This window comes from Sparus aurata, chromosome 23 (assembly GCF_900880675.1).
Source record: "Sparus aurata chromosome 23, fSpaAur1.1, whole genome shotgun sequence".
Classification (NCBI taxonomy): domain Eukaryota; kingdom Metazoa; phylum Chordata; class Actinopteri; order Spariformes; family Sparidae; genus Sparus; species Sparus aurata.
In genome coordinates, this window is record NC_044209.1 from 6,810,847 (window position 1) to 6,838,652 (window position 27,806).

At 47.4% G+C, this 27,806-nt stretch overlaps 1 protein-coding gene and 1 long non-coding RNA gene across 3 annotated transcripts; one reads left to right on the forward strand and one right to left on the reverse strand.

Moving 5' to 3' along the window:
• Positions 1–4,971: 4,971 nt before the first annotated feature.
• Positions 4,972–27,613, reverse strand: wizb (WIZ zinc finger b). 2 transcript variants are annotated; one of them, XM_030407630.1, is made up of 16 exons: positions 27,479–27,613; positions 27,047–27,248; positions 26,698–26,773; positions 25,824–25,969; positions 24,068–25,720; positions 22,952–23,392; positions 21,501–21,905; positions 19,308–19,463; positions 18,326–18,892; positions 17,775–18,230; positions 17,160–17,660; positions 15,283–15,858; positions 14,992–15,203; positions 11,081–11,336; positions 9,382–9,547; positions 4,972–8,940 (listed from the first exon to the last, which is right to left on the reverse strand). In XM_030407630.1, exons 1-16 carry the CDS (start codon positions 27,584–27,586, stop codon positions 8,595–8,597), a joined length of 6,267 nt encoding a protein of 2,088 aa, XP_030263490.1. In that variant the 5' UTR covers positions 27,587–27,613; the 3' UTR covers positions 4,972–8,594. The 2 variants fall into 2 exon arrangements, with proteins under 2 accessions (XP_030263490.1, XP_030263489.1); XM_030407629.1 differs by having other exon boundaries at positions 11,081–11,399.
• Positions 11,336–22,495, forward strand: LOC115575503 (uncharacterized). Its single transcript, XR_003982678.1, has 2 exons — positions 11,336–11,705; positions 21,348–22,495. It is a non-coding gene; the product is annotated as an uncharacterized LOC115575503 (long non-coding RNA).
• Positions 27,614–27,806: the final 193 nt, after the last annotated feature.

Here is a 27,806-nt window from a genome sequence, read left to right on the forward strand (position 1 = left end):
CCAAGAGAGTTATTTACAATACAGAATAAATAACTCCTCCGTAATTATTACCATCTGTGCCTCGTTGTTAAAGGTTGGAGTTAGTTTGATGTTCTTAAACGTTCTTTGCACCCTTGCCTCTCAGTTGGATTCAAAGCGCCGCCCCTTGATATCTGTGTTCTGGAGGTGTTTCTGTATCGGTGGGTGGTGTAACATCTGCAGCCGCGCCACGTGATGTCATTTTCTACTCTTTTGTTCACGTCCAAACTAAACAACTTATTACGGCATGAGTGAGTGATCCCCTCTCATTTAGGCTGGAAACAGTCCCAACCGTTTTTTACCCATTTTAAGGACTCCATCCTTTGATTTGTCCTTTAGACTTGATGGGAGTGGCTGCAGACAATCGCAGGAAAAGAAGAGGCAGGTGTCAATGTGTCGGTCCCTGAGCAGACAGAACAATTAAGAAAACCGTTGAAACACTTTTCAAATGATTTTTGAGGAATCCTCTCAGGTGCACAACAGCTGTTTCTTGTACTCAGATGCTGAACCGATGAATGAACCGATTGTAACTCGAACTGTATCCTCAGTTCAGGTCTTGAACTCTTCTTCATGTGGGGCCTCTTCAGCCTCCCCCTTACTGTTGTCTTAGCAAGTTTCCCATCACTGAATGAACTGAGGGGAATTAAACAACGTTATCCGCACAGATGTTCAGGATCATAAGACAGCACTGTCCGCTTGGATGAATTCGGGAGTTGCATGTCCAAGTAAAACAAGGCGGTTTAAAGGTTATTTTCAGTTATAGGAACAACCTGTTATCCTGATTCAAATGTATTTTGACAGAAAACATAGGCCCCTTTAAAGCTGGGGTTGGTAAGCACTTTTTGTTGTATTTGTTGAAAAATCTCTTGCCGAAAGAAATCAATGCATCAAATGCTCTGACACATTGCCCATGACCGAGGTCTTCCACATGACTAGGCACATGTAGTGCTAAAGAAATTAGCTTGTTAGTGGCGCTAGAACAGAACAGATGACAACTCTAGATGACAGTGGCGTGCGCAGACTTTTTGAAGGGCAGGGGCAAAAAGAAGGGCACTTTAGCGCACGTTTTGGCTCCCAAGAGGGCGCTTTAGTGCGCGTTTTGGCTCCCAAGAAGGCAGTTTATCATGTTTTAACCAGCCAAGGGGGCAGTTTAGTGTGTTTTGCCAACCAAGAGGGCACTTTGGCATGCTTTTTTTGGCTCTCAGGAGGGCACTTTAACACACGTTTTGGCTCTCAGGAGGGCACTTTAGCACGCGTTTTTCAACAATTGGGCCATGCCCCCCCTTGTGCACGTCACTGCTAGATGACAGCGGTGAGGAGTGACAGTAGCTGTGTTTCACTGTTGAACATTCATCACGATGATGTTAGGCGTTTTCTTACAGATGAGTGAGACGTGAGCTGGTTGGATTTGGTTAGCGATGACAAAGATGCGCCGTATACACAGTACACGGCTGTTGAACTGGCTGTTGCGCAGCTAGCTAACCCCAGTAACCCTAAACACACAGAACAGACTAGCCGGGGCAGCAATATATTTGTTCTGCAGCTAACGTTAGCACAAAGCACACAACCCCTGAGCCATGCTAACCCAGTTAGCACAAAGCACACACCTACAGCAGTAATCAGCAACTTACTAATGGGAATGAGTCACATTTTCGCCTATTTTGCTTGAGTTTATACGATTGTGGCATTAAAGAGAGTTGTTTTTCTGTCATTTTTATTTATTAGACTGGAAAGGTAAGGAAATCCTTGAACGCAGGAAACTAACCGCTAACATGCTAACGATCTCCCCAGCGGGAGCTACGTGGCAGCTGGTGTCAGCACTCAGTGCACGATCATGTGTTTTATTGGATTGTCTCTAGAGGAAGGCCTGAAGCGAGGGGGTGGGATTGTTTTGGTTCGACACTAGCTTGCTCACGCTGGTTTCTATGATTGTACCAAGCCCTCTAACCCTAATAACCCTAACCCCCCCCCCCCCCCAGCTTTAATAATTCACAGGGATCGTATTTGTCCACTGACGTCAATCAATAAAGGCTTTAAAAAAACAAGGTCTCGGCCTTGCGGCATTAAACGCTAATGCATAGGACCTCAAACATATATCACTGTGGAGGGGTCATTAACCTCATCATTGGTCGGGATTATTGCCTTTTCTTGAACACATGAGCCAGGTTATTAGGAATTGATCGAGGAAATGTTATCCTGGGTTTCAGGGCTGGAGAATTAGTCTCATAAACCATGAAGTAAAGTCATTAAAGTCTTTCCGCCACGCAGGTTCATTTGTCTCCTCGCTGGGCTTATGAGCAAATGCTCTTAAAGGGACGCACTTTCTCACACACCAAATCTGAATTTACAGCTGCTATCATTTCTCTTCCCTTTTTTTTTTATTATCGACAATGAATAACCTGACTACTTGGCTACTTGACATTACAACACAGAGTTTCTACCCAGCTCTGCACTACCCATCAGCTCTATGTCACCGCTCGTATAGTCTTTTTGGACATTTCTTTTGCAAAAACACTCCGAACCCCCACTGTACTATCCGCCTGAACAACAGACAGGCACAGTTAGTGACTAGCTGATGAACACAGTAAAGAATATTAGCAGCAAATGAGCCAGATATTTCTCTCAGGAGGGGAGATCAAAATCAGAGCTAAAAGTAAGTGAAAACCGCACTCAGATGGCCAGGAACACTTCAAACGAAAGATAATCCATTTCTGTTGGATGGGAAACTAGGCAATTGGTCTGTTGTTGGTTTGAAGAACAACTTTGGGTGTTATTAACCTCCGTATTCATCTTAAAACTCCTATACATAGGTCACTGGAAAGTTTTTCCAATCCTTCACCTGATGACAGAAGAATAGCAGCAGAAAGAAAAACCGAAACCCTTTAATCATCCTCTCTTTACGACGACAGGAAAGACAGTGCAGCCGTTCTCCTCCGGCTGAGACTAAATCATTAGCTTTCTAATCTGAAGTGGTGACAAGAGGCAGACATAAGTATGCAGAGGCTGTGATGGTGTGTGTGACGGCGTGTCGATCTATGAGCGGCAGATGGAGAATATTGAAATAGCAGCGGAATAAAGTTACAGTTAAGTCATCCGTTAAGACCACACACCCCGATCAAAAAAATATGTCAAGCAGACGTGTTCAACAGAGTACACATCCTATTCTAGAATTGTATTCACTGGCTTTAAGTCTGGCTTTTAATTCACATGAAGAAAGAAAAAAAGCTCTTTGACTCAACCGTGTTCTCACTCTGTGGATCAGAGTCTTCCTGTCTAACAGACCACAAAGACGATTACTGTAAACACAAGGGCCCCGCAGGGCACCTGTGTTGTGCTTGCTCACAAAAAAGAACGAGGACGGCATGGCGCTTGCTGGCCGAGTCTCTACGGGGGGACACTGAAAGAGACTGGACATATTTTAACCACAGCGTAAATTCCCTGCAGCCGTGTGGGAGGCAAGAGCACTTGAATTAAACAAAAACAAAGAGCTCTTTTTTTTTCCCCCTCTTCTTTTAATCCGGCAACATTTGAGCCACGCGCCAAGTTGCAGGCTTCCGCAATCACCAGATTCCGTGAAGAATAATCAGTAGTTTAACACATCTGGGAAACACTGACTGTCTGACGTTCAAAGACCACACAGCCACACACAGAAGCTAAGCACCTCCTCGCACGGATAAACCTGCATTAGTTGACTTTGCCCGTTTACACATCCAGCGCACGCAAGGTCAACATTAGCGCTCATTCAAAGTCATGTCACGGCCGCCTGATGAATGTAAAGCCAATATTCACGCTCCAACAGTTCCTGAGAAACAATATCTGTCATTTCGCTTGCCAGCTAGTCACCAACACTGTCTCTGTGGGCCCTTTGGTGCTAGACAGGCAGCTTACAGTGGGGTGGGGGGGGGGTTATACATGATGTAATGAGAGCGGTGAGTCAAGGAAAACGCAGAGTCGGGTTCATCACTGACTGACTCCCCCTCGCATTGCAAATAGTCTTCTCCTTCCAATAAATAAACTGTAATCACACCTATGTCATTTCAATCACACCAATAGCAGACGATTAAAAACACTTGTGCGGCCATCCCTCAGCAGTGGCACACGATGCAGGGGATGCAGTACGTGTGGGGGAATCTTGAGTCCGTCTGCAGCGGCTGAACTCCAAATATAATCTGCCTTTTTTTCCTCTCTGCACTTAATTACAGCTCAATCTTTGTGCGAGCCACCAGTAGTGGAGGCTGTGGCTCAGGGGTAGAGCCAGCGTCTTGTTATCAGAAGGTCACTGGTTCGATTCCCCTGGTCTTGGAATGTGTCAGTGGGCAAGATAATGAATCCCAAAAAAGTGCTCCTGATGTGCTGGTCGGCACCTCGCATGGCAGACACCATCAGTGTAGGAATGTATGACACTTTCTTGTAAATCTCAGCACAATGTCCATTCAGTAGCTGTTCTGGGGGCTCCCAGTCATATCGCGTGATCGCCATACGCAAGTTCAATTGTGTATGTTTAAATGTATTTCTGTCTTTCCGAGCCCTTTACGAGTTTCTCAGTCCTGTCTGGATCAAAAGCTCCAGTAGCAACTAAATTATTTTGTTCCGTCAACTTCTGTTTCCAAGGGCGACAGTAAAGCTCTTAATCCACGTCTTTTATGACCGTCTGCGATTAACTGCATCGTTCTGTTTTTCAGATGCATGCTCTCCAGCCAAAAAGAATTTCCACACTGTGGTCAATTAAGGTCCCCCGACTATCCTGTTTTTCCCCCCCCCACCGTCTAGTCGGATGTGCTCGGATTAACCACGTCTCGAACGTTAGGATTAATATTGTGCCTCCCTCTGGTGGACAAAACCCAGTACAACCGCGGAACTTTGCACAACTGGATGCAAATTTATTTTTTAAACAGGGCAGGGTGCGAGGACGGACGATGCGCTGCGATGTCACAATGATGGAAGAAAAAAGTCTGAAATTGAAATCACATTTATTGTTTTGTTCTGGAGTTTGATTCACTTAAAACTTAACCCTTTGTGTACAGTACAGTTCTTTCCTCAACTGCATCTTCTTCTTCTTCTTAATCATCATCATCCTCCTCCTCATCTCACCGTCTTTTTTTACGCATTCATTCACACACACACACACACACACACACACACACACATACACACAAAACAGCCAGTTACACCAGCTGAGGCTTAGCCAGTTAATCTTAAAAGGGTAACGCACCGGCCTCTGATTCACATTTATAACGCAGCAACGCAGCCACACACCTGCAACAGGCTGCAGCATCCATTACCCTGTGAATGCAGAGAGAGGATCACATCTCACCGTGCAAAGTGGTCCCCCTTTAAGGCCTCCTCGTTAGAGTCCTCTGATGCCAGGACGTGACAATCACACTAAAATGCTTTAGTTTGTTCCTCTTTTTTTTTTTTTTCCTCCTTTCCCTCACGTTCAGTCACTCGCCACCTCCCTCCCGAACCCTGCGACCATCTCACCAGCACCAAAAGTTTTCAGCTTGGAGAGACTAACAGGTAAAAATAAAAAATACTCTAAGATTCACCTTGCAGGACTGCAAATACAGAAATGCACAGAGCAATAAAAAATACATAGCATCAAAGGTTTAAATCAAAATCACGATAGAGGAATTAAGATCACTTATTTTTTTTTTTTAACTACCTTTGCTAATAGAACTGCTGATGGCTCTACTAGCATCAACAGCTTCTTAAGTACATGTAGTTATATAGTATGTATCTATACTCCATAAAAGGGGGTTCGGATCGAACAGTCATGTTTCCAACGTGGGCAACCAACTTTAAAAGGTCGTCAGCCTACATGGACCCTTCAGTAATTGCTTCAGCTGTGGGTTGATATGAACGCACTCTGAAGCAAAGACTTCAGCCTCGGGAGCCCACCAGGAGGTCGGACGTGCTTCTGTGTTTGGACCGAGGGGGGGGGGCCGATAGTTCTCAAGAGCCCCCGCGTGAAAATCAGGTTTGGTTTTGTGTCCGTGTTTAATTGGAGTAAAATCTAACCCTACAGTAACGACATGAGTCCCGTGAAGCCGCTCCAGGAGCCCGAGTCTTTCAAACCGGGGTGGGGTGGGATGGGGGGGGGGAGAACTTGGCGGTGCAGTTAGTGGATGCAGATCACCGCCGGTTCAGTCCATTGTTCAGTGTGGAGCGTCGGAGAACTCGATAGCTGTGCAGAGTTTCCTCCACCATCAGGTCCAATGTAAACAGCTCTTCGAGAGGCAAGACAAGGAAGTAAACAGACTCTTTGGCACATCCCAACGCGTGAACGGATGCATTAAAGTCCTGATCAGACTACCGACAGACAGGCTGCCACACTGAGCTCACTCGGAGCAAAGGAGGCGTCTTCCTATCAAGCAGTTCTACTTCTGTCCGTCTCTTTAAAAATGGGGAAACAAATGCACGTTTGCTATGTATGTACACTAACATACAAACTAACACACGCACGCACGCAACCACGCACACACACACACACTCACATATCGTGCACCTGTGTAAAAGTGCAGCTCTGACCTATTTTTTAAAACATTCTACTTTAGCTTTAGAATGACCTAGCTTACCACATTCAGATGCATAATAATAAATAAATAATGATTTGGGTCGAGAAAGGCAGAAACGAGTTGAAATGTGTGACCTTGAATGTTTTCTAATGGCCCTGCTTCTCCAATCCAGAACGGGAGATTTAAAAAAAAACAGGTCCACTGTGGAGGATTTAGGGGCATCCATTGGCATTATACTGAATATAATATGCGCTATTATACTTTCATAAGTGTATAATCACCTGAAAACAACCCAGCAAACACTGGTAAGATGGAGACACCCTGTCCCCGGTCACAAATGGTCCCCGTCTGATGGTCCAGTCAGACCTCCTCTTACAAACCAGGACACATTCATCACGTCATTGGTGTGAAAAAAGCAAATGCGTGTGCCTTTGTTTGACTGACAATGTAGTTGACTGTGATCATAAAAGAGCCAACGTCCAATTTAGAAATATAAAAAGCACATTCATACACTAGAGTTTATCTACATGTAAATGATATTCCCGTGTCACTGACTTTAAGCCTGCAGCGTTTGTAAGAGTCAAGTCTTCGTCCATCACGACTTCCACCCAGGAGACAGGAGTTTGTGTCTTATGATGACTTATCATTTTCAGTTTTCAGAGTTGTGATTGCACAATGTGTACATTAACATTAACTTCAGCAGAACAGCTGATTAATCCTGTTCATGGCAAACGACATGTTTCGATATTGCTGGGATGTCCGAATTGGCACAACTTCCAAATTAAAAATTTTTTGGGACGTAATGATTGGATGTTCAAACATGTTTCATTTCATGTTCACTAGGTAAGAATTGTTGTGTTTTATTACCTTCGAATGAGCCTTTTATATCTACTGAATGTCCGCCAAGTTGCACCGCCATGTTTCTACAGTAACCAGGAATGGACAAAACCAAACATCGACTCTAGAGAGGGGCTTTTGTCTTTTACAGGCCATCATAGGTGCTCCTATACACTCTGAAGAGAAAAGTGATTTGAGGGGTATTCAGTTGGTCGTAATCTTCAACCTCCCAGCTAGATGCCACTAAGTCCTACACACTGGCCCTTTAAAAAGAAACTGTGTCTTGGACACAACAGCAGCCCTATGTGCTGAACACAGCAGAGTGTGGAGTAGTTGTAACATCATGAAAACCAGTGGTACTGTAACATGGGGCGTGTTTGATTGTGTATGGGTGTGTGCATATATGCCTTTAGTAAGTGCTTTAAGCTACATTCAAACAAAATGTATATCTTGGGGTCAATATTACATTATAAAGTTAACTAGGGGGGTTTTCCCTTTTTTTGGGTGTGCTTCCGCTTCTTGCTCCTTAAACCAATCGGAATTAGTCTTTGTCAGATTACGCCCATTTTAAAATGGACGTTTGAGTAAGTGCTCAGTGACAATGTCAGCATTGAAAGTGCCTCTTTTAACACTTAGTGTTACCACATGTTTTGAAGCCTTGATCACAAGACTAGCGTGATTCTAAATGTCTTTTAATCTCAGTCAGGACCTTTGGGTGAGAGGCTGAGGCCAGCGCTACCAGCATGCTGATAGAAATGGTCAAAGTCTCGCAGGCCTCAGTAACGCACTGCTCGTAAGGGGAGAGGGGGGCAAAACTGCGGTAGACGGGGGGGGAAAGGTGGGAAGTTGGAGTTTGCTAAAGGGCTACATAAACCTCTAAATCGCCCGGTGAATGGGGGGAGAGGTACAGCAACGGTCCACGTCATCACCTGGACATTCAATATGAACAAGGCAAACACAAAACATCGGTTCGTCTCTCCGCATAACCTTGGACACTTCCGACAATCATCCGTCCCCGGTGCACAGATAAGCCGGGAGAGCTTCGTTCCCATGGTAACAGTCTAGAAAGCTGTTTCGAAGGTGCTCGTAGGGCTCTTTGGAGGGGAAACACTCCTCCTCAACAACACTTTGTGAAGGCCAAAGGAAAGGAACGGATGGACGAAAAGAAAACTGTAAAAGGCAGGAAAAACTAAAAGGGGTCAAACGACAGTGACGAATCGGAGCCTACACTGTCTGGGTGGGGAGGGCAAGAGAAGCTGGAGGCGGGGTGGGCTGCTCCTCTGAGACTTTTACTATCTCTGTGGCAGTGACAGGCGGAGCACACTCAGCTGGAGGCGTAGGGGAGCGGCTGTTGGGGGCTGTGGTGCGGGTCGGGGTGGAGGTGAGGACAGGTGTGGTAGAGGTGGTACTAGAGGTAGAGGTGGAGGCTTGGACCGGGGCTGGGCCATCAGCAGAGGCTGCTTTGGGAGCAGCAGGCTTGTTGTAGTTCATCTTGAGGATGTGCTGCTGGAGGTGTCTGATCCAGTCCTCCTGCACCGACAGCGGACCGTGAAACTCCACCTCGCAGAACCTGACGGAGAGACAGAGCACACACACAGTGAAGCTGGGAATTATGCAGACGAACACGGTCAACTACCTACATCTACTGCGGCCCGAAAAAGTCTTCACACAGAGCAAGAAAACACAAACTGGTGGCGTTAAATTCCTCCCTGTGGGAGCAGCAGGCTCTGTTTAAACTTTCCTACTGCGGTTATATCAGAAGTTATTGCCTGAAAATCCCAAATGATTCACTACTCTCAAAATAGTGCATTAGCGACTAAAAGTGGAGTAGCGCTCAGCAGGGGGTGGGGGTGGGGATTGCTGCTCGGGGATTACGAGACTATCTAAAAATTTAGCCAGACAGTTCTATTAAAGCTGTCGTCTCGAAATATCTCATGTTAAGAACCCGGAACATTTTTCTCATGGGCGCTGGGAAGCCCCCCGCTCCGACGCACACACAGGTTACACTCACCGGCACTTCAGGGTGTAGAACTTGCCCACCAGTTTGACCAGTGGGTAGGAGGGAGGTTTGGGCACCAGGGCGGGGACGGTGCCTGTGCGGGGGGGCTTAGGAGGGCCGCTGTCCCTCTCTGCTCCATCTGGGAAAGATGGGTGCTTCAAGGGCCGACGCTCAAAACCTTTAACAAGGAGAGGAGGGTTAGTGCAAAACGGAGCTGCACCGAAAAACACTGGGAGCTTTTCTTTTCTGAACACTTTTGTGCCTGCAAGGTTCATTTTGTAAAAACACTCTTCGATGCATGCGTTGTGAAAATGTGACGCTTTTACTGCTCTTCAAAAGACATGAAATAAATAAATGATGCAAGTCATCTCAATGTCATAAAAATAAAGGATAAAAGGTAACTTGCTGTCAGTGAAGGCTAGCACAGTGCTGTGGCTCTCTTCCCAACATTTCATTCATTTCCCCTGATAAACCACACAGCTCTGAGTGTTTTGTGTTTTTTTCTTTCAGCACAACAGACCCCTTTCATTCGTCCAGCATCTAAAGTACAGTTTGTACCGGCGTTGTTCCTGCTGTTGTGTAGGTGCGGTCAGTCGGCTGTTTTTCAAAATCTGCAGTCATGTTGGCGACTCTTTGACGCTGCTAATTGCTAATGTCAGTATGCTAACATGCTCGCAGGAGAGGATGACGAGACATTTTAACTCAAAACCACAAATATCGACGTTGGTGGCGCTAAAGGAAGAATCAATGGGATTCATCTTCTGGGGGAACATTAAAGGTGACATATGAAGCTAATTATCAGGTTTGTAGTTTTATTTTTGGGTTACTACTAGAACAGGTTTACATGTTTTAGTGCTCAGAAACACACCCATTTTTTCATACTGTCAAGTGTTGCGGCACTGTGTTCCTCCACCGTCTGAAATGCTCTGTTTTAGCTCCCGTGTCTTTAAGGCCCCCTCCCAAATACCCAATCAGCTCTGATTGGTCAGCTCGTACATGCCAGTGCTTTCCACTGAAGGAAAAGAAAAAGCTAAAAAGGAATTGGTCTCCTTTAATGATTATTCAAAACTTCGAGATAATCTCTCGAATAGGTGTGCAGTGCATCGACCATCCCTACAGCTACATGGTTAGCATAAAGTTAATTGCTAATTGGTTGAAAGTCAAATGGTTAAAAATGGTGGTTTTTGCTCAGAAGCTTAGCAAGCCTAATGAAACAGAGCCTTCTTTTGGTTTCCACTTGCCATTTACAATCACATTTTTTTTGTAAGTGTATTGTGTATTGTGTATTCTTATTGTTTGGCAGGTCGCTCCTCGGCATGTAAATTCCTACAGTATGTCAGCACTAGGCCTATAAGAAGAGGATTATTGGATCATTGGACTTATTCAAACGGGCTAAACTGGTAATATTTTAAGTACTTATATCTAGCTTAATTAGCTAGTAGGCTAAGTATAATATTTGCTGATCTTTCTGTAGAGCAGTGCCTAGAGATGGCTGTGCCCATGTGACTGACCAATTGGTTTCCATGTTAGTTGAGCAGTCCTCACAGAAATTGATGCCTTTGTCAGCCCTTGCCTCACACAACAACGAGTTAAGTCTGATGCATAGCAGTAATTTAAAAAAGATGAATTCATGTCCCGTGTATGATACATGCAGGCATATGTCCCTGGCTGAGCACATGAAAGCAAGAACATATGCCGTGTCCTGACGTACCTCTGGGCAGGCGGACATTAAGCTCACTGCGTGCCACCTGTGCTTGAAGCGGGAGGCCTCCAGCGAGCCGCGAGAGGCTGGGACTGCTGCGGCCGGGCCTGAAGGGAGCGGCCAGTGGACTGGTACCAGCTTCGCCCTCAGAGGTCTTGGAAGAGCCCTGGCTAACGTCGCGGCCCAGCGGTCGCACCAGGCTCACGGCCAACGACGAAGACCACTGGGAGGAGGAGGAGGAGGAAGAGGAGGAAGAGGAGGCCTTCTGTGGTGAGATGGGGAGGATATGATCAGAATCCGTTGACGCAGTGAGGGGTGAGCTGCTCTTCTGGAAGAAGGACAGAGATGAGTTTTTTCTAATCAGCGTTACATCAGCGCTTGAGCTGCTGTGTCCTGGCGCAATTACCAAGGCTTTTTACAATTTCCGTCTTTGTTCGTTTCATTTTTCCGATTTTTGGAGTTGCCCGCATTGCCTTCTTGTTTGAAGCATTTTCTTGCTTCACCTTTTTCCAAGTGTACCCGACACATATTTGGATCCACGCTGGATTATGCAGCCCTACCAGTCATCCGTTTTCATCATATTTTGGGACTTGAGAATATATGAGCAGATTGACACCATTCTTATGTCTGTCAGGTAAATATGAAGCCACCTCCAGCAGCAGGTTAGCTTAGCTTAGCTTAGCAAAATGACTGGAAACAGAGGGAAACCGTTAGCCTGGCTCTGTAAACAACTATGCACTGGTGTTTCACGTGCCAGAATATTTTCAAGCTAATGCACTGACTTACTTGCTATGCTAGGCTAACTGGCTGCACCTTTGAAATTATTATGCAGACGTGAGAGTGGTGATGATCCTCTCATCCGAGCATTTGAGAGAAAGCAAATAAATGGCTTTTAATGTGAGCTACTTTGATTTGCTGTATCAAGAATTTTGACGAGGTAATTACTATAATAGTTTATCATTTCAAAGAGGGGGCTTTGAAACTGTTTTATCGACTACATCTTTAAAATATGAGGTTTATTAGTTGCCATTTAAAAGGTTCTTGATGCAAAAGTATGTCACACCAATCCTTTAATGAGGAGTTTGCAAAGGTGCCCCAACATCTAAATGATATGTCGGTGGGTAGGTCAGTAGGTATATGGCTGTTAATCATTCACAAGGAATTGAAAATGTCTAGATCCTAATCACCAATTAGGCAGCTGCTCCATTCTGTATAATTGTAACCCAATGACTACAGTCCATGTTTTAACATACCGTATACATTCATAACTGCTAAACTCTCAAGTGCCCCTGTCGTTATTAAAGTGCTAATCATTAGCCCAATTAGGATCTGCCAGCTCGACAATTAGAGGGATCTTTACATGCTGGGTTTGTGCTTCAAGTCATTGTGTCAGCGGGCTGCTTTAGAGAGTGAATGGATGGGCTGTAAGGCCACTTACTGGCCTTCTTCCGTCATTAACCGTAATTTCTGGTAATAACTAGTGAAAAAGAATGATAGTTATAATAGTTACAAGTAAAGCCATTTACCATTCGTCTGCTCATGAAGGCCAGGGGGTGCATTTGAAAATAAAACCGCCCGAGAGCGTGTGCAGGACTGTTTGAGCACTGTGGCTTCTTCAATAAAACACATTTCTCAAATCACTCACTTCACCAGTTCATCATTTCTAATGTTTTATTTTCTGACTTTAGGGTACTAATGCGCATGTTCATCGCCTGTGATGCAACTATGAACACTACACCATAAACAGTTCCAGCTACTTTGAATAAGCGGTGTAATAAGGACTGCAGCACACGAGAGCTCCAGCCTATAATTGCGGATAATTTCTGGTTTTCTCTGTTCTTCATCATCGCAAGTAGGGCTGCAATCAGCGATTATTTTCATTACTGATTAATCCGCTGATTAGCTTACAGGGATGAATTGTTCACTCGACAAAAAGGTAAAAATCGTAATAAAAAAAACCCTTAGTTTACCTTCATAAACGACGAAGAAAATCAGCAAATCCTGACGTTTAGGAAGTTGGAGTCAGCGACTGTTTCACATTCATACGATTCATTTTCTTTCAAACTGACTGATAAATTAGTTTGCTACTTATTTCAGCCCTAACTGCAAGTTGATTATCTTTAGGTTTTGGATAGTTTGGGACAAAAACAGGACAATCGAAGACGTTACCAAAGGACTAAGGGAAATAATGATGACGTTTTCTCTATTTTTCGCCACACACTGCATTGCTGACATGTGTGTCCACATAGGCAGCGTAGCAGCGCTGCCTGCCCCATGTGTTTACAGGGAGTTTGCCTTCGATAATTATAAATAAACATGAAAAACGTGATTTCCTTCGCCCTTGTTTAAAGAGCGAGAAAGCGGGAGGGAGAGAAAGAAAAACCTGCCCTTCACCTGTTGTGTGTATTCTCCTCCCGTCTGTGACATGTTCTACGGATACAGACATTAAAGCCGGAGTCAAGCGCTGGTGTGATGTCGATACCGTTGTCTACAGGTTGTTTTTCTCAGGTCTACTTTTGCTGAGAGCCACGCGCATGCCACTGTAAAATAGGTGAGACTCCGAATCTGTAGAGGAGGCGCCGCTGCAGCCTCGCTTGACACGCACGTGTCTCTGCGACTCAACGCAGGCGATGTGGCTCTTCTAACCTGGTAACACGGACGCCGAAATGAAAAGCAAGACATTATGCCTGGCACGCGCACTGCTCGAGCATCCAGTGTGGCCAGCCCGCAAGCTGCAAATTGTGAAACGTGGCACCGGTTCAGTATCCGACCAAAAACGAACACCGCCAGTCTACACCTCTGTCCACCTCACCTCTGAGTTATGGCGTTAAATAATAGTCATGAAAGTGTTTTTGCAGAACCCAATGACGTCACAGTCATAACGTCGTCAAGTAAAATTTTGTCAATATCAGCCTATGAATTCTTGAGTGTTTTGTGGGGTCACAGTGACCTTTAACCACTACAATCAAATCACTTTGTCCTTGAGTTCAAGTCGAGGTTCCCGCCATATGTAATGAAATTCCCTACATGTGTTAAGATTTCGCGTTCACAAGGAAGGGATGGACAACCGGGTGCCGAGCCTTAAAACCACTTATGGTCTCTATGGTAAGTTTGTGCAATGAGTGACGATTTGCTCCTTCGATACAGGCCTAACAGTAAAAAAATATATGCACTGGCTAGATGCATTCATCTCTCCAGTATGGCAAAAACCTTTACGATCTGATTACAAGGACGTTTAAAAAAGGTGATCCATTCTGTATGTGTGTCACATCACAGCTCAGGGAGAAGGTGTGACAGTGACGCAAATGCACCAGAAACTAATTCAGGAGGGAGAAAAAGAGAAAAGGAAAAAAAAAAAAAAAAAAAGCGTACGTTTTCTTCTATCAACAGCATGCCATAATTTATCTGAGGATGAAACATAAGCTGCCAGGCACCCTGGTTACTATGGCAACTATCAAGTCAATAGCTGAGTTGTTCTGGCATCTGTCCCCACTGTGATTTTTCGCTGGGTGTAAAGAAACAGGATCTACAGTAAGGCTCAAAGCTGTTAGACAACACGTCTGAAGCTTTCCAAGACACAAAATGTCTGTCGAGCCACCAGCTGAGGCGTGTTAGATCTCCGCGCATGACGCCTATTCAAAGAAACCGGGAGCAAAGTGAGAGCGTCAGAAAAAGTAGCACAGTGGGTTATGATCTTGGATTGTATAGCTGCGTCGCTTAGCGGGAGGTACAGCTCCTTCTACTGATACTTTACATTTCTTCTCTGAGGGGGGAAAAAAAAAAAACCCTCCACAGTTGCAACAATAGACTTCGCTGAAGTCTCAGAGGCCAAAGATGAAGTCCGACAGCCTTCGATGCATTCACCGGCGTTATCGTACTAAAATGGAACACCAGCATTTCGGCTGCCTGCCTCTCCTCACCTTCTTGAGGGTGGAGCGGCTGCCCTGCATGTAGCTTCGGTGCATCTCCAACACCTTCTGCGGCCTGCTGCGCATCCACGCGCTAAGCGTCTCGATGGGGGATCCATTCACACTCCACTCGGTGACACCGAACTGCCTCAGGTGGGCTCGCGCGTGGCTGGCCAGAGCCTTACGGTTCTCAAAGTAGAAGCCACAGAGCTCACAGCTGGGGTCTGAAATATACAGGAAAGAGGGAAAGTGAAAAGAATAATAATTAGTATAATGAAAAACAAAGAGATAACAGGGACTCACCCTGGTGTCCAGGCTTGTCTGGGGAAGGTTTCCTTTTGAAGGAGAAATCCTGTGGCAGAGGTGAGAAAGTCTTGAGCTGATGTTGCGGCGAGTGGCCAGTCTCCGCTGATTTTGCGTCCTCAGACAGAGGCCTCTTCCCCAGCGGGGACATCCTGAAGTACTTCCCTGCAGGTGGGGTGGCGGATGTGCCCATGGACCCGAGGCCCTGCTTATGGAGCCTGGACCCTGACTGCAGCAGACTGAGAGGAGATTTGCGGTATTTAGTAGACTGGTAGCCTAAAACACCCAAACCCTCTGAACCGCCGGTGCCCCCCGTGCTCTCCCATAGGGGACTGTTGGCTCCCTGGCTCGACTCCTTCTTCACCGCCTGGTCCGAATGAGAGGAGCCACCCGCCCCCCTCTTGTGCATCACCTCCCTCAGGGTGTCGATGGGGGAGCCGTTGACCGACCACTCAGTGATGCCCATCTGGCGCAGGTGGGAGCGGGCGTGGCTGGAGAGACCTTTGCGGTTCTCAAAGTATTCCCCGCAGAACTCGCAGCGAATGTCTCTGGTAGGCTCCGCTTCATGGGACATGGCTACAGAGAGACCAGACGGGGAAAGTCGATGATTATTTCAAGGATTCTGCTTAAACAAAGGAAGTAATAACAGTATAAGTATTACTGCTTTAATGCCAATATGCACTGTATTATAGCGCGCTTTTAGAGAATTATCCCCTGAATAATTTACTGTGACTTGTAAAGGAATATCTGGTGTTGGATTTGTGAATATGTTTCGCAAGTTGACAGTTACGTGATACTGAGACTGAGAGGAGATTTGCGTTGTTCAGTGGACTGCTAGCCTGAAAAACCCAAACCCTCTGAACCGTCGGTGCTCCCTGTGCTCTCCCATGAGGGACTGTTGATACGACTATCCTGTCTGTACAGTATGTTTGAAGCTACAGCCAAGAGCTGGCTATTTGAGCTTAGCATACAGAATAGAGACAGGTCATCACCAGCCTGACTGTGTCAGACAGTAACCCAATCCATCCATCAGCGTCTCTAAAGCTCACTAATTTACACATTATATCTCGTTGGTAAAAAAAATGACAATTTGCTCCAGGCCAAGGCAAGAAACGCAAACCGTCCTGTAAAATTAACCTGACAGGCCAGATGGTTTGTTCCACAGAACCACCTGGGAAGTCGCCCTTTTAAAATGTTCGGAAAACAGCAGACACTATCAAAAAATACTTAGCAGGTGATTGTATAGACCATATGCCCATCACCGTCTGTCAGGGGCTGACTTCAACCGATCAGATCAACAGGAGCACAGGAGCGCAACCAGTGAGGCCCGCTGGTAAACCATCTTTTACCCAGTGCCAAGCAGGAGAACAGTGAAACATCTTCTCCACCGAGAAAAGCCTTCACAGCCGTTCTTTGCTCTTCTTTCAATGAAATATACTCTCCCGCTCTGATATACCTGACGCTACAGCCTAACCCTTCTCTAACGGTCGCTCCTCTCACCGGTCATCCCACCTAAACCACAACCGGAGCTGCCAGAAGTTCCTCACAACTACTGTGTGTTTAGTCACAAGGCTCATATAGCTTGAAGGCAGGTCATCTCAAACTAGTCACGAAACTACTGACGTCTCTGTATGACCTGCATAAACAAAGGAGACCACCGCCGAGCCATGCAAGCTCGTTATAGCTGGCTGTCGGTTGCATAATATCTAGTTAACAGACATGAGATTAAGAAAGAAGAAGAAGATTAAGATTAGTCTCAATATCCTCATCTAACATTCTGCAAAATAAAGTAAAAATAAATAAGCGAAAAGCCCAACATGTCTACTCCTTTAAATTTCTAAATATGCCTTGCAGAATAAACTCTGGGTTCAAATTACCAAGGTTGAGGGGGAGAATGCTGTCAGAGCCGCTCCAGTTGAGAGGTTCGCCAGAAAAGCCGACAGGTCTCCCCACGGCTCCGGGCGTGGTGACCTCCAGCTGCACCGGCTCAGGCTTCAACTTGAGGATCAGCCCGCTAGAAGACATTGGCGGAGCCGAGCTCGACTTGGACACCGCCGGCTGAGGAGGGCTGGAGGGGCGAGCGAAGGCAAAGGGGAGGCGACTGAGGAGGGTGGCCGAGGGAGAGGAGGAGGTCGACAGAGGTGATCGAGGAGGTCCCGGAGAGGACGGAGGCGGGGTTTTGAGGGGTTTCAGAGGAAGAGCGCAAGGCAGGCCCCGTCTTGTGATGATCTCCCTCAGGGTGTCGATCGGCGAGCCGTTGACCGACCACTCGGTAATGCCCATCTGGCGAAGGTGGGAGCGGGCGTGGCTGGAGAGACCTTTGCGGTTCTCAAAATATTCCCCGCAGAACTCGCAGCCTATTTCCTTTGGAGGTTCACCTGTTGGGTTAGAGAAGTGATCGGAAATACACTCATTGGTAAAAAAGAGATGTCATTATTACAAAAGGACGTAACATGTGACGCGACAGCCTGGAGGGCACCACCAACACTCACTGTGTGGAAGGGCCATGAGCTCCCCGCTACTCAGGCGGAAGACCCGCATGGAAGAAGACTTAATACGCTTGGCGGGTGGGCCAAGTAAAGACGAGGCAGAGGAAGAGGTAGCTTTGGATGTCGACCCCGACCCAGCTGTGGTCACCTTATAGAGGAGGGATGAAGAGGAAGAGGAGGAGAGGCTCAGCAGGGGCGACTGCTTCGGGGGGGAGAGCGTGGTCGTGAGGCCCCGCGGTTCCGTGTGGCTGTCCAGCTCCAGAGCACTGGCTTTGTGCTTGAACTCGTCGGTATCCATGAGCTGGTTCAGGAGGTCGATGGGAGAGCCCTTGGATTCGGAGTACTCCACCCCGAAGTGCCGCAGGTGGGCTCGCGCGTGGCTGGAGAGGCCTTTCCTCGTCTCGAACCAGGCGCCGCACAGCTGGCAGACGATGTCCTTGGTGGGGTCCACCTCCAGTGCTGCACACGAACAAGAAATAACTCAAGTAAATCAACCGAGCGGAGTAACTTTTAACAGAGTATTGAGAGACTTTAGCGTAGGCAGTGGAACTCACTGAGGTTGAGGGGTGCATCATTCTCCTGCGGGGCCCAGAGGGGTTTGGTTGCTGTGAGGTTGGATTGGGTGGAGAGGTTCGAGGTCAAGCTTTTCATTCCCCCAACCTTGTGCTCCGGGGAGCGCAAGGGGGAAGACACGGGCAGCAGAGAGGAAATGGGGGCTTTCCTCACTACCGAGGAGGGGGAGCCGGAGTGAGGCGGACCCGGAGAGGCAACAGGAGAAGGTGCTGGGGTGGAAGAGGAGGAGGAGGGTGGCAGCGCTTTCACTGCTTTGGCCAGGATGGAGAGATGGATGGGCTTCTCGTCTAAGTCCATGTCTTCTAAATTCTCATCTTTGTGAGGAGCAGACGGGGAGGAGTTCTTGGCCAAAGGGGGCTCCAGAAGAGGCGAGCTCGTCCGGCCGTCTATGTTGCGCTCCTTGGCGATCTGGTAGAGGAGGTCGATGGGCGCGCCGCTGCTCTCCGACACTCTGATGCCCAGCTGGCGCAAGTGAGAGCGGGCGTGGCTGGACAGTCCCCGCCGCGTCTCGAACTGAGCTCCGCACACCTCGCACTTCAAGTTGTGGGCTGCGAAAGAGACCAGGAGAGCAGATTATTTCAAAGCAAGCTTCCGTTAATGCATTCTTACACCGTTTCATCCGAGCGCGGCCTCAACGCAAAAGTTTGAAAGCAACAGCAGGTGGCCGAGGTTCTTTTAGAGGCCACAGATATCCCAGAGGACGTGTCAGCTCACTTACCCTCCCTGTCTACATCTTCACCAGCCAAGTGTGAGTGCGGCTCTCATTAGCTCCTAAATACATTTGTCTACCTCCGAGGATTTCCCCTGGGACGGCCCTCTCTGATGTACTGTCACCACGCCTCAAAGCTGACCTCGGGTCACTCTTACAATTTCCCCACTGACAGCTATGATAAGGCTCCGCTGTGGCAAATCCAATCCCTTGTCAACACTCTGGGGGTCAGCGTTCCCGTATTTCTCGCTCACCCTTGGAGTCCGCATCCTCCCCAGGAGAGAGGCCGTCCGTGTCGGCGCCGCACAGCCCTGTTTTCCCGGGGCTCGAGCTCAGACCATCCGGGGCTGGGAGCTGCAGCTGCTCCTCATCCTCTTCCTCAGCTGCTGCTGCTGCTGCCGCCTCCTCACCTGAAACATCACAGGAAACGTCCATAAAAGTGCAGAAACGCCACGTCAATTAGGCCAATTAAGTGACCGCGACAATGAAATCACATCGAAACGAAAGACCTAGTCTGAGAAATCAAATCTCACCACTGATTTTTTTTTTTTTTTTTTTACCCTTCTAAATAAAGTCAGCCTTTTTTGAAGCACGGGAAAATGTATTTCTGAGTCCTTTGAGGATAAATCAAAAAAGAGACGCAGGCTGAGGGGCAGGAGAATCAACTCAGTCTTGTGAGCTCATTGCCCAGAATGTATCAGCCCTGGCAGTAGCAGCACATCATAATAATAATAATAAAAAATAACGTATTTCTGTGCACGGAAAATAATCCAAGTGATGAATCCCTGTCATGAAAAAGTCATAATTGCACTACTGTATGAAACAAACATGGCAGTCCTGGTTCCCCCGCAGTCGGGCATTCCTGGGACAAAAGTGCCATTTTCTGCGACAAATCGGTAAATCAAAAGAGACGTGGAGACAGACAATGCTTTTTGTCTGGTGGGCGGCTCTGCGCTTGTCAGTTCATCTCTTGACTGTAAAAGAGCGGCGATGTGACACCTCGGAGCGCAGCGTTATAACACCAGCTATTATAATGGAGACAATACTACAGAATGAAGCCGCGTATTTATTCTTCTTTTTTTCTTTCTTTTTTTTTTTAAGAAACAGGAAAAAAAAGTGGCAAACCGCTAACTTGACTCTGCATCCATTCAAAGGCAGAGTAACAGGGGGCGAGCCGACACTTCCAAGTAAAAAAAAAGTGATACTTTCGATTATACTTCGTTGATCCGGATAAGTTGTAATAAGATTACTGCCTACGACCGGCCGTCGGTCCACAAAGTTACCACGTCTCCCGAGCCGCCTCGCTCTTGTTAGTTTTGGGGTGAAAAACATGCACAAATGCGTGCACTTGAAAGCACAGCGTGTCCTCTATCACAAATCAAAGCAAAGTAAAATGGCGAGGATTGGGCAACTGTAGGTAATTTTTAAGAGATCCTGCAGCATTGAGGAAAATACTGGACGTCATCCCAGACGTGCACAATGAAGCGGACCCCTCTCACGGGCAGAATTTCTTCAGGAAAGCGCGAGCAGCAACTACTAAAAATCACGAGAGCGGAAAAATCATCACAATCTATCCGCGCGTGCGAAGCGGAAACACCCGAAACAATGCCGCTGACCCGCTTCATGAGCTTTTGACATGCATGTCATGGGCTACCTGCATGGCTGTGCGCGACACTGATTTTCTTGACGCGCTCTCACATGATAAAGACTTTTTTTAATGGCTGTTGTCTGGGCACAATGTGACAGAAGATGCGGCGCGAGACGCGCAGTGCACCGCCGCCGTGTGATCCGAGGGCACGCGGTGCTCAGGAATTACAGCGCGCGGTACTCACCGGTCCGCAACCGCAGTGCATCGGACTCCCGGCAGCTGAGGCCAGACAGTTTTTTCCGCTATTGTTTGGGTCTACGGGGAGGTGGAAGCAGCCATTTTGCCCCCATATGCACCGCTAAGCTAAGGCGTGACCAATCGAGTGGAGGCGGAGGTTGGGATAAATGCACCGAGTGCCACATCAACCACGGGCATCGGGGACTCTCTCCCTCTCTCTCTCTCTCTCTCTCTCTCGCTCTCTCTCTCTGTCTCTCTCTCTCTCACACACACACACACACACACACACACTCTCTGTTGAGGCTGATATTCTCGACAGCCACCATCCCGCCTCACACAGTGCACAAAAGAGCAGTAAAAAGCAAACACACACAGATGCACTTGAATCAACAGCAGCAGCCTCTGAACTCAGATTTCCCCCACTGCCTCATGCGTGTCTGATAGTCTTCTCTTCTCCATCCCCCCCCAGGTGCCATTACTGAGGTCTGCGCCCCCTGTGCCAAGTTCAAAGTGCAAACACTGACGGGAGCCACCAGGTCATTACTATCAAACACTTCAGAACAAGCACACGCCAGATAAGAAAGGCGCACGGGGAGGATGGATCAATAAAAAAAAAACTTACCCTCACACTCTTCTGCACTGTCTTCCTTCTTGCAATGTTCAGGAGATGCTGAGGGCTGTGTGTCAGAAGCAGTAACGCTCAGCGTCCTTTCACTTGTCTCCCCCTCAAGCTTAACCTCAATGATTCCCTCCCCTCCCTCCTCCGGTTCCTTCTCCTCGTCCTCCTCGCCCTCCTCCAGTGAAGAGCCGGGGCTCCGAGGGGGAGCCGTGGGGATTACAAGGTCGGGCCTGCTGGAGAACAGCTCTCTCAGGATGTGGATCGGCGAGATGGTAACGTCCCAGTTGGTGATGCCAAAGTCGCGCAGGTGGGCCCGGGCATGGCTGGACAGGCCGGCCCGGGTGTCGAAGCCGGCGCTACAGAACTCGCAGTGCATCACACTGAACGTGTCCGGGTCAAAGTTGGCAACTGTGGAGGGCAGGCGACACAGGTGGGAGTTTAGACTGAGTGTGGAGGATGACACCTGACAGCTGTAAAGTGTCTGACAGCCGGCAGCTGGTCCACCACACAGATCCAGACTCAATTATTTCAACAGTTATTGGACAGTGTAATGTGGTACAGATGGTCATTGTCCCCAGAGGATGAATCCCATTCCGTTTGGAGATTCCCTGACTTTTCCTCCAGTTCCCACACCAGACTTAAATTTGTGGTTTTGGGTAACATGTTTCGACAAATGTTCGATAGATCACCATTCGTTTTGAACTACCTGCAGACTTAATGACATGCCCATCAGCTGTGCTTTTGTGGTTTGTGCTAATGAGAAAATTTAGCATGCTAACGCCCTTCGATGGTGAACAGGCTTAACATTATACCTTTTAGATATTTGATATTGCTGTGTTGGAGATCGAGATTTGTCTCCTGCCTCGAACTTATTGTTTTATTGTTGACTTATTATTTTTGGAAGTTGTTGACTTATCTTTGGGCAACAAAATCTCTTTGTCGGTTAGGTTTAGGAAAAGATCATGTTTTGTCTCCAAAAAAAAAAAATCTTAAAACCACGACTGGTCGGCTGCAAGGATGGTCTGAGGGCAATATAATAAAAATAATAATTACGATGCAGTAGGAACCACACCAACAAAGCCAATATCAGATCATGCTCATACCATTATACATTTTTATCAGATTACATATGTTTCCAATCATCTTGCAAGCCTTCAGATTTATGATGTGACTCTGACTTGCCTAAGTTGGAGACGATTGCTTCACGTTATAGTAGCCACTTCTAAAAGCAGATCACATAAAGTGTTCCCAGGTGGTTATCAAAATGAAGTCCAAAGAGAGGTGAGCTCCAAATTGCACAGGATTTGTTCTACTGTGGCAAAAAAACAGGCATTTGAGAGATTGGTTGTTTAGCTGAAATCCACTATGGCTAATGTCAAGGTTGAGGGAAAAGACAATAAAAAAAAGCCGACTTACTACACAGTGTGAGGAAACAAATGCAACAAGCCACTGACCTTTTTTTTTCTTCTTCTGATAGGAAAACTTCTTCTCTATGGCATTGACTTCCTCGGGGGATATGAAGTGACGCACATTGTAGCTCACGCCCACTCGGTTCAGGTGGCCCCTCACGTGATTGGCAAGCCCGATGCCGTTATGAAATCGATCGGGGCAGTAGGGGCATTTCCTCTCCACACTCTTGAGTGCCTCTGCGTCCTCATCAATCTCATCGTCGTCTTCATCCAAGATGCCCTCTGACAGGAAGCGCCGCACGCGTTCCTCGTCAATGTCGTCGTCGTCATCGTCACTGTCAACCTCTGCAGCAGCAGCGGTAACCCGGTTGCTCCTCCTCAAAAAGAAAACCTTTCCATCTTTCTCCACTTCCAGCTTGTCTTCGTCCTTCACACTCTTCTTGGGGGGGAGCGATGACGTCGCGCTCTGCTCTGCTGAGCAGTCATCTGTGAAGAGAGCAAAGTCTGAAAAATCTTGCTCACAGTAAAACAGAATACAGACTTAAATACTGTATTTGCATCGTGGGTTTTGGCCTCTTGGGAAGCATTTCAAGTCTGTCTGACCTAAGTCAATCCCTAAATTGTGTTATAGGTTCGACCTCAACAGTGTCTCAACACTTCAAAGTATAGTTTCAGTTTTAGTGGACTGTTTCTTCCCCAGCTTTTAAAATTATTTGCTTAGTTTTTCAAGTGAACGGATTCAAAATAACTTTGCTAACAAAGCTGGATTTCTGCTGCAGATATCTGATCACTTACATGAACCCTTAACCAGCTTTGTATGAGGGTTTGTGTACACTAAAACCTTTTAGAAGGAACATTTTGTCACGCTGTAATGTTGCTGAACAAATGCATTGTACTGGCACTATATCACCTCGTAAAGGTTGTTAACAGCTAAAGTGTTAGCATTTAGTCGCCTTTTAACACATCCAGCAGCAATTAGGTAGCATATTAGCATTCTTTTAGATGTTCTATGATGTTCTACAATCCAGTGAGCTGTTATGAACGGCGGCTCTTGGCAAATTTAATTAATGCCGTATCAAAACACTCTGAATTGATTACTCACAATAATCTGGTTGCTAAGAATATTCATGTTACCGCGTGGATCACGATGTCGAGTCTCACCTGTGTTTGATCGTGCTCTCGTGTGCGGTTTCACTCCAACAGGTGAGTCGGCCTTTGGCTCGGAACCCTCGGTGTCCAGCTCTGCGCTCCGATCTTCATCCTGCTCGTCTTCCTCACTCCCAAGCAGCTTGTCGTCGTCCAGTCTGGGCTGAAACTTGGCCAGATCGGTCCAAGTCTTCCCCCTTCTGCTGAATCTCCTGTTCCCAGCACACTTGAAGACCGTCGGTCCTGTGGGCCGAGCTGCAGCGCTGTCTGGTGTTGTGCTGTCCTCAGGGGCAGTGACTCCTTGCTGGCTTTTGCCTTGAGTTGCGTCGGGCAGGGATCCAGATCCAGACCCGGAGAGATGATCAGAATCCAGGGTGGGTTTTGAAATTCGAGTACCAACACTGGACCTCGAGTGCTGGCCAGCCTCATCAGCCTGCGCCCCACTGACTGGGGCCTGTCCAGGGTGAGCAAGTTTCTGGTGTTCCCTCATTACAGTTTGACTTGAGGTCAGGAAGGCACAGTGTCCACAGGCCAGGGAAGTTGATGCCAAACATGATGGTGAACCAGGAGATGGGGAGTCGGCCTGGAGAGCAGGTTTCTTCCTGTTGTGGGTCTTGGTGTGATTAGCCAGTGCCTGGGGGGTTCTTGTGCTGAAGTTACACTTGGTGCAGAGAAAGCGGCGGCGGTACGCAGAAACGGCTCGGCCCTGAGCTGGAGATCGAACTGAATTTGGTGGAGTCACGTCAGAGTTGAGAACTGCTGCGTCTGTGTCTGGTGTTGAAATTGTAGCTGGGGAATGAGGTGGAGATGAGACTATTTCTGGGTCTGACTCTTTGCCTGGATTCGAGGCTGCATCTTGCACAATAGTCGGGTCGGGGCTTAAATGCTTCTTCACCTCGCTGTCAAGTTTCTGAATCTCTCTTGCCTTCCCATTTTCATTCAGTTTTTCAATCTCCTCCAAGATCTTTAGACGGGACTCCTGGTGGCGTCTGTGGTGATCTGCCAGCGCAAGCCGATTTGGCAGGTTCCATCCACACTCAACACACCGAAAACGGCCGCCTTTCCCTAACCGCCTGCCGCCCCCCGCGCCACTCTGACAGTGCTCGACTATGTGCTCCTGCAAGTGGACCTGCTTTTTGAAGTAAATGCTACATTCCACACAGGTGAAGATTTCTTTATCTGGCGCTACCTCGCTTTCTTCCTCTTTGTCTATTTTCCCTCCTCTGTCTCTGATCTTGATCGGTTCTTCCACCGCTCCCTCTCCAAAGTCAACTTCTTCAAAATCGTAAACCCCTCCACCCCGATTCAGCTGTGCAGGCTCAGCAGGTTTAGATTTTTGAGGACTCGCTCTTGACCGCTTGCCAGTCTCAGGCGATGTGCGCTTTAAGGTGCCAAGTCCAGAGAAGGGCCTGAGCAGCACCCTCTTCTTTCTGCACCGCTGAATGAATGTGCAATGGGCCCAGGGGGCAGGAGGGGGACTCTCGGGGTCTGAGTCTCCAGGGAAGCTGTACACATCTCTCTCAGGCTCCTTCGTTTCTTTTCCCTTGGGCCTTGTCTCTCCCTCGCTATTGTCTGCCTCCTCCTCCATTTGGCAACCTTCCTTTGGTTTTACTTTGGCCAGAAACAGCTCAGCTCTCTCAGATACATTCCAGACTTTACTGTCTGACACTGCGAAGACAAAAGAGGAGAATTATGAATGAATGGAGCCTTAAGATAAAAAGCAAGATATCATGTGCGCAGGCAGATCGCGTTTCTTCCTTGCGGTACTTACATTCTGTTGGGCCAAGCTGAGATGTATTTGGCTCTTGTGTGTTTGTGCTCTCATTGTTGTCGTGCCCCTCCACAGGGGTAGGTGAGTCAGTCTTACTATGCAAGTGCTGCAGTTTCTCAGGTCCTTGGTCATCTTCACTATCGAGTCTGGGCAGTATCGGAAAGGAAAAACACCACGTGACATGTCTAACAAGAAAAGCAGCATCTGCACCTGAAATAAGTCAGAATTACAGATCAATTGTCGCAGGGTTTAAGGGGAGTCTGAGGGGGTACAACTAGAAACAAACATGTGGTGGGTAATTTCCATGTTGATGCAAGTATTTGGAGACTCTGTCATTTGAAATAGATTTTTGATGCTGTTTAACCCGGAGGCAATCTTTATGCTAAGCTAAGCTAACATGCTGCTGGCTGTAGCTTCAGTCGTACCGTACAGACCTAAGAGTGGTATCAATCTTCTCATCTGACCTTTAGCAAGAAAGTTGATAAGCGTATTCCCCAAAATTACAAACTTGCAGTCTGTCTATATGCAGTTGCTGATTTCAGTAGAATTTCTACAAAGCCCAAATCAATCTAAATAAAACTTGAGGACAATTTAATTGAACCAGTAAATGATTAAATCAAATAACCCATCAACAAAAATGGAAAGAATTTACTAACATTTTCATAAACTTTCAATTTCTTGTCAGTGGAGGTTTTGTGGGGGGGCACCACACGTCCCGACCCCAGCACTTCAAAAAGCCTGTCTACGGCCCTGCTCATATCTCAAAGCTCCCAAAAAAAATCTGCCTCCTCTCAGTCTGTTTATTTCCATTTTCTGAAAAGCTGATGTCACCACCAAACAACGCTCTGCTCTTCCTCCAGCACCTCCTCCTCACCTGAGTCCAGAAGAAGGAGATCCTGGGCTGTGAGCAGCCAGACCGTGAGGGTTAGAAAAGTGCTGTAGCTCCTCCTCTGACACACGACAGCGCACAAAACACACAACCACAGGAACATCACTTCACAGCTTAACAGTTACAATCCACAGTGCATACTCGGGTTACATAGAGAGAGAGAGATGAGAGACTTCTGACTACAAGCACACTGAATAACATTTAAAACAGTAAGTGGACAACAATTATATATCACACGTATTAGCTGGATTCAGTACTGCGTCTAGCTGTGCTGTGTACTCACTACTTGAGAAGGGTGCAACAGGTTTCTATAAGATATTAAGCCATGTGTTACCATCTAGTGTCTCTTTCTCTGAGTCAGAGTCCCAGCTGAGGGAGGAAGGAAAGGCTGAGGACCTGAATCTCCTCTGTGCGCTCCTCCCTGGGTCTGTACCGGGCTGGGTGCCCTCGGTCGGCTTGGGGCCCTCGTCTCCAGCGTGGCCCCACGAGCGTTTGGCAGACACGAGGCCATCTCTCGCATTTGGCGAACATGAGGACTGGAGGCGATGACGAAGACAACAACAGAGCATTTACAGATCTTATCGTCAGACGGAAATGACACTCACAGGAATGGGTTACGGGCCACAGCTGGTCCAGATCTAGGCCTGTGTCAAGGGCACACTCGTCCTGGCTACTACATCTGGGCCAAGCGTATGCGGCTATGTGGCCCGTCACTGCAGACCAACCTCCCCATGCAATGATAACGACGCGTTTGAGGATGTCGTACCTGTAAGGTGCAGTTGAGGAAGTCGGGGGTGGAGGGGTTTTGTGCTGAGTTGAAGGGTGGGGGCCCATAGCTGGTCCCTGGGGTTAGGGGTCGCCCCTCTGGCTCCATAGTCCCCCCAGAGAACAGTATGGAGTCCCACTGGTGACCAGCCTGCCTACATCTTGCAGCCTCCTCTTCTTCTGGAAACAAACACACACTAACAAATGAAAAGTTTTCTAATGGCTCACAAGTTCCATCCTTACCGCAATAACCTGCAGACCAGAATGTAAGGAAGGATCAGAGAGCATTTCTGACTACATGAAAGTGTCAAATCTGCAGAATGTGTCGT

Excerpts from the sequence above, each read along its gene's own strand:
- wizb (XM_030407629.1), bottom strand. The coding sequence starts at position 27,586 with ATGGAGCCAGAGGGGCGACCCCTAACCCCAGGGACCAGCTATGGGCCC. Across the intron at positions 27,249-27,478 it reads TCCTCAACTGCACCTTACAG|TCCTCATGTTCGCCAAATGC; the intron begins GTACGACATCCT and ends CATCGCCTCCAG. Across the intron at positions 25,970-26,697 it reads TCTCCTTCTTCTGGACTCAG|ACTCGATAGTGAAGATGACC; the intron begins GTGAGGAGGAGG and ends GATACTGCCCAG.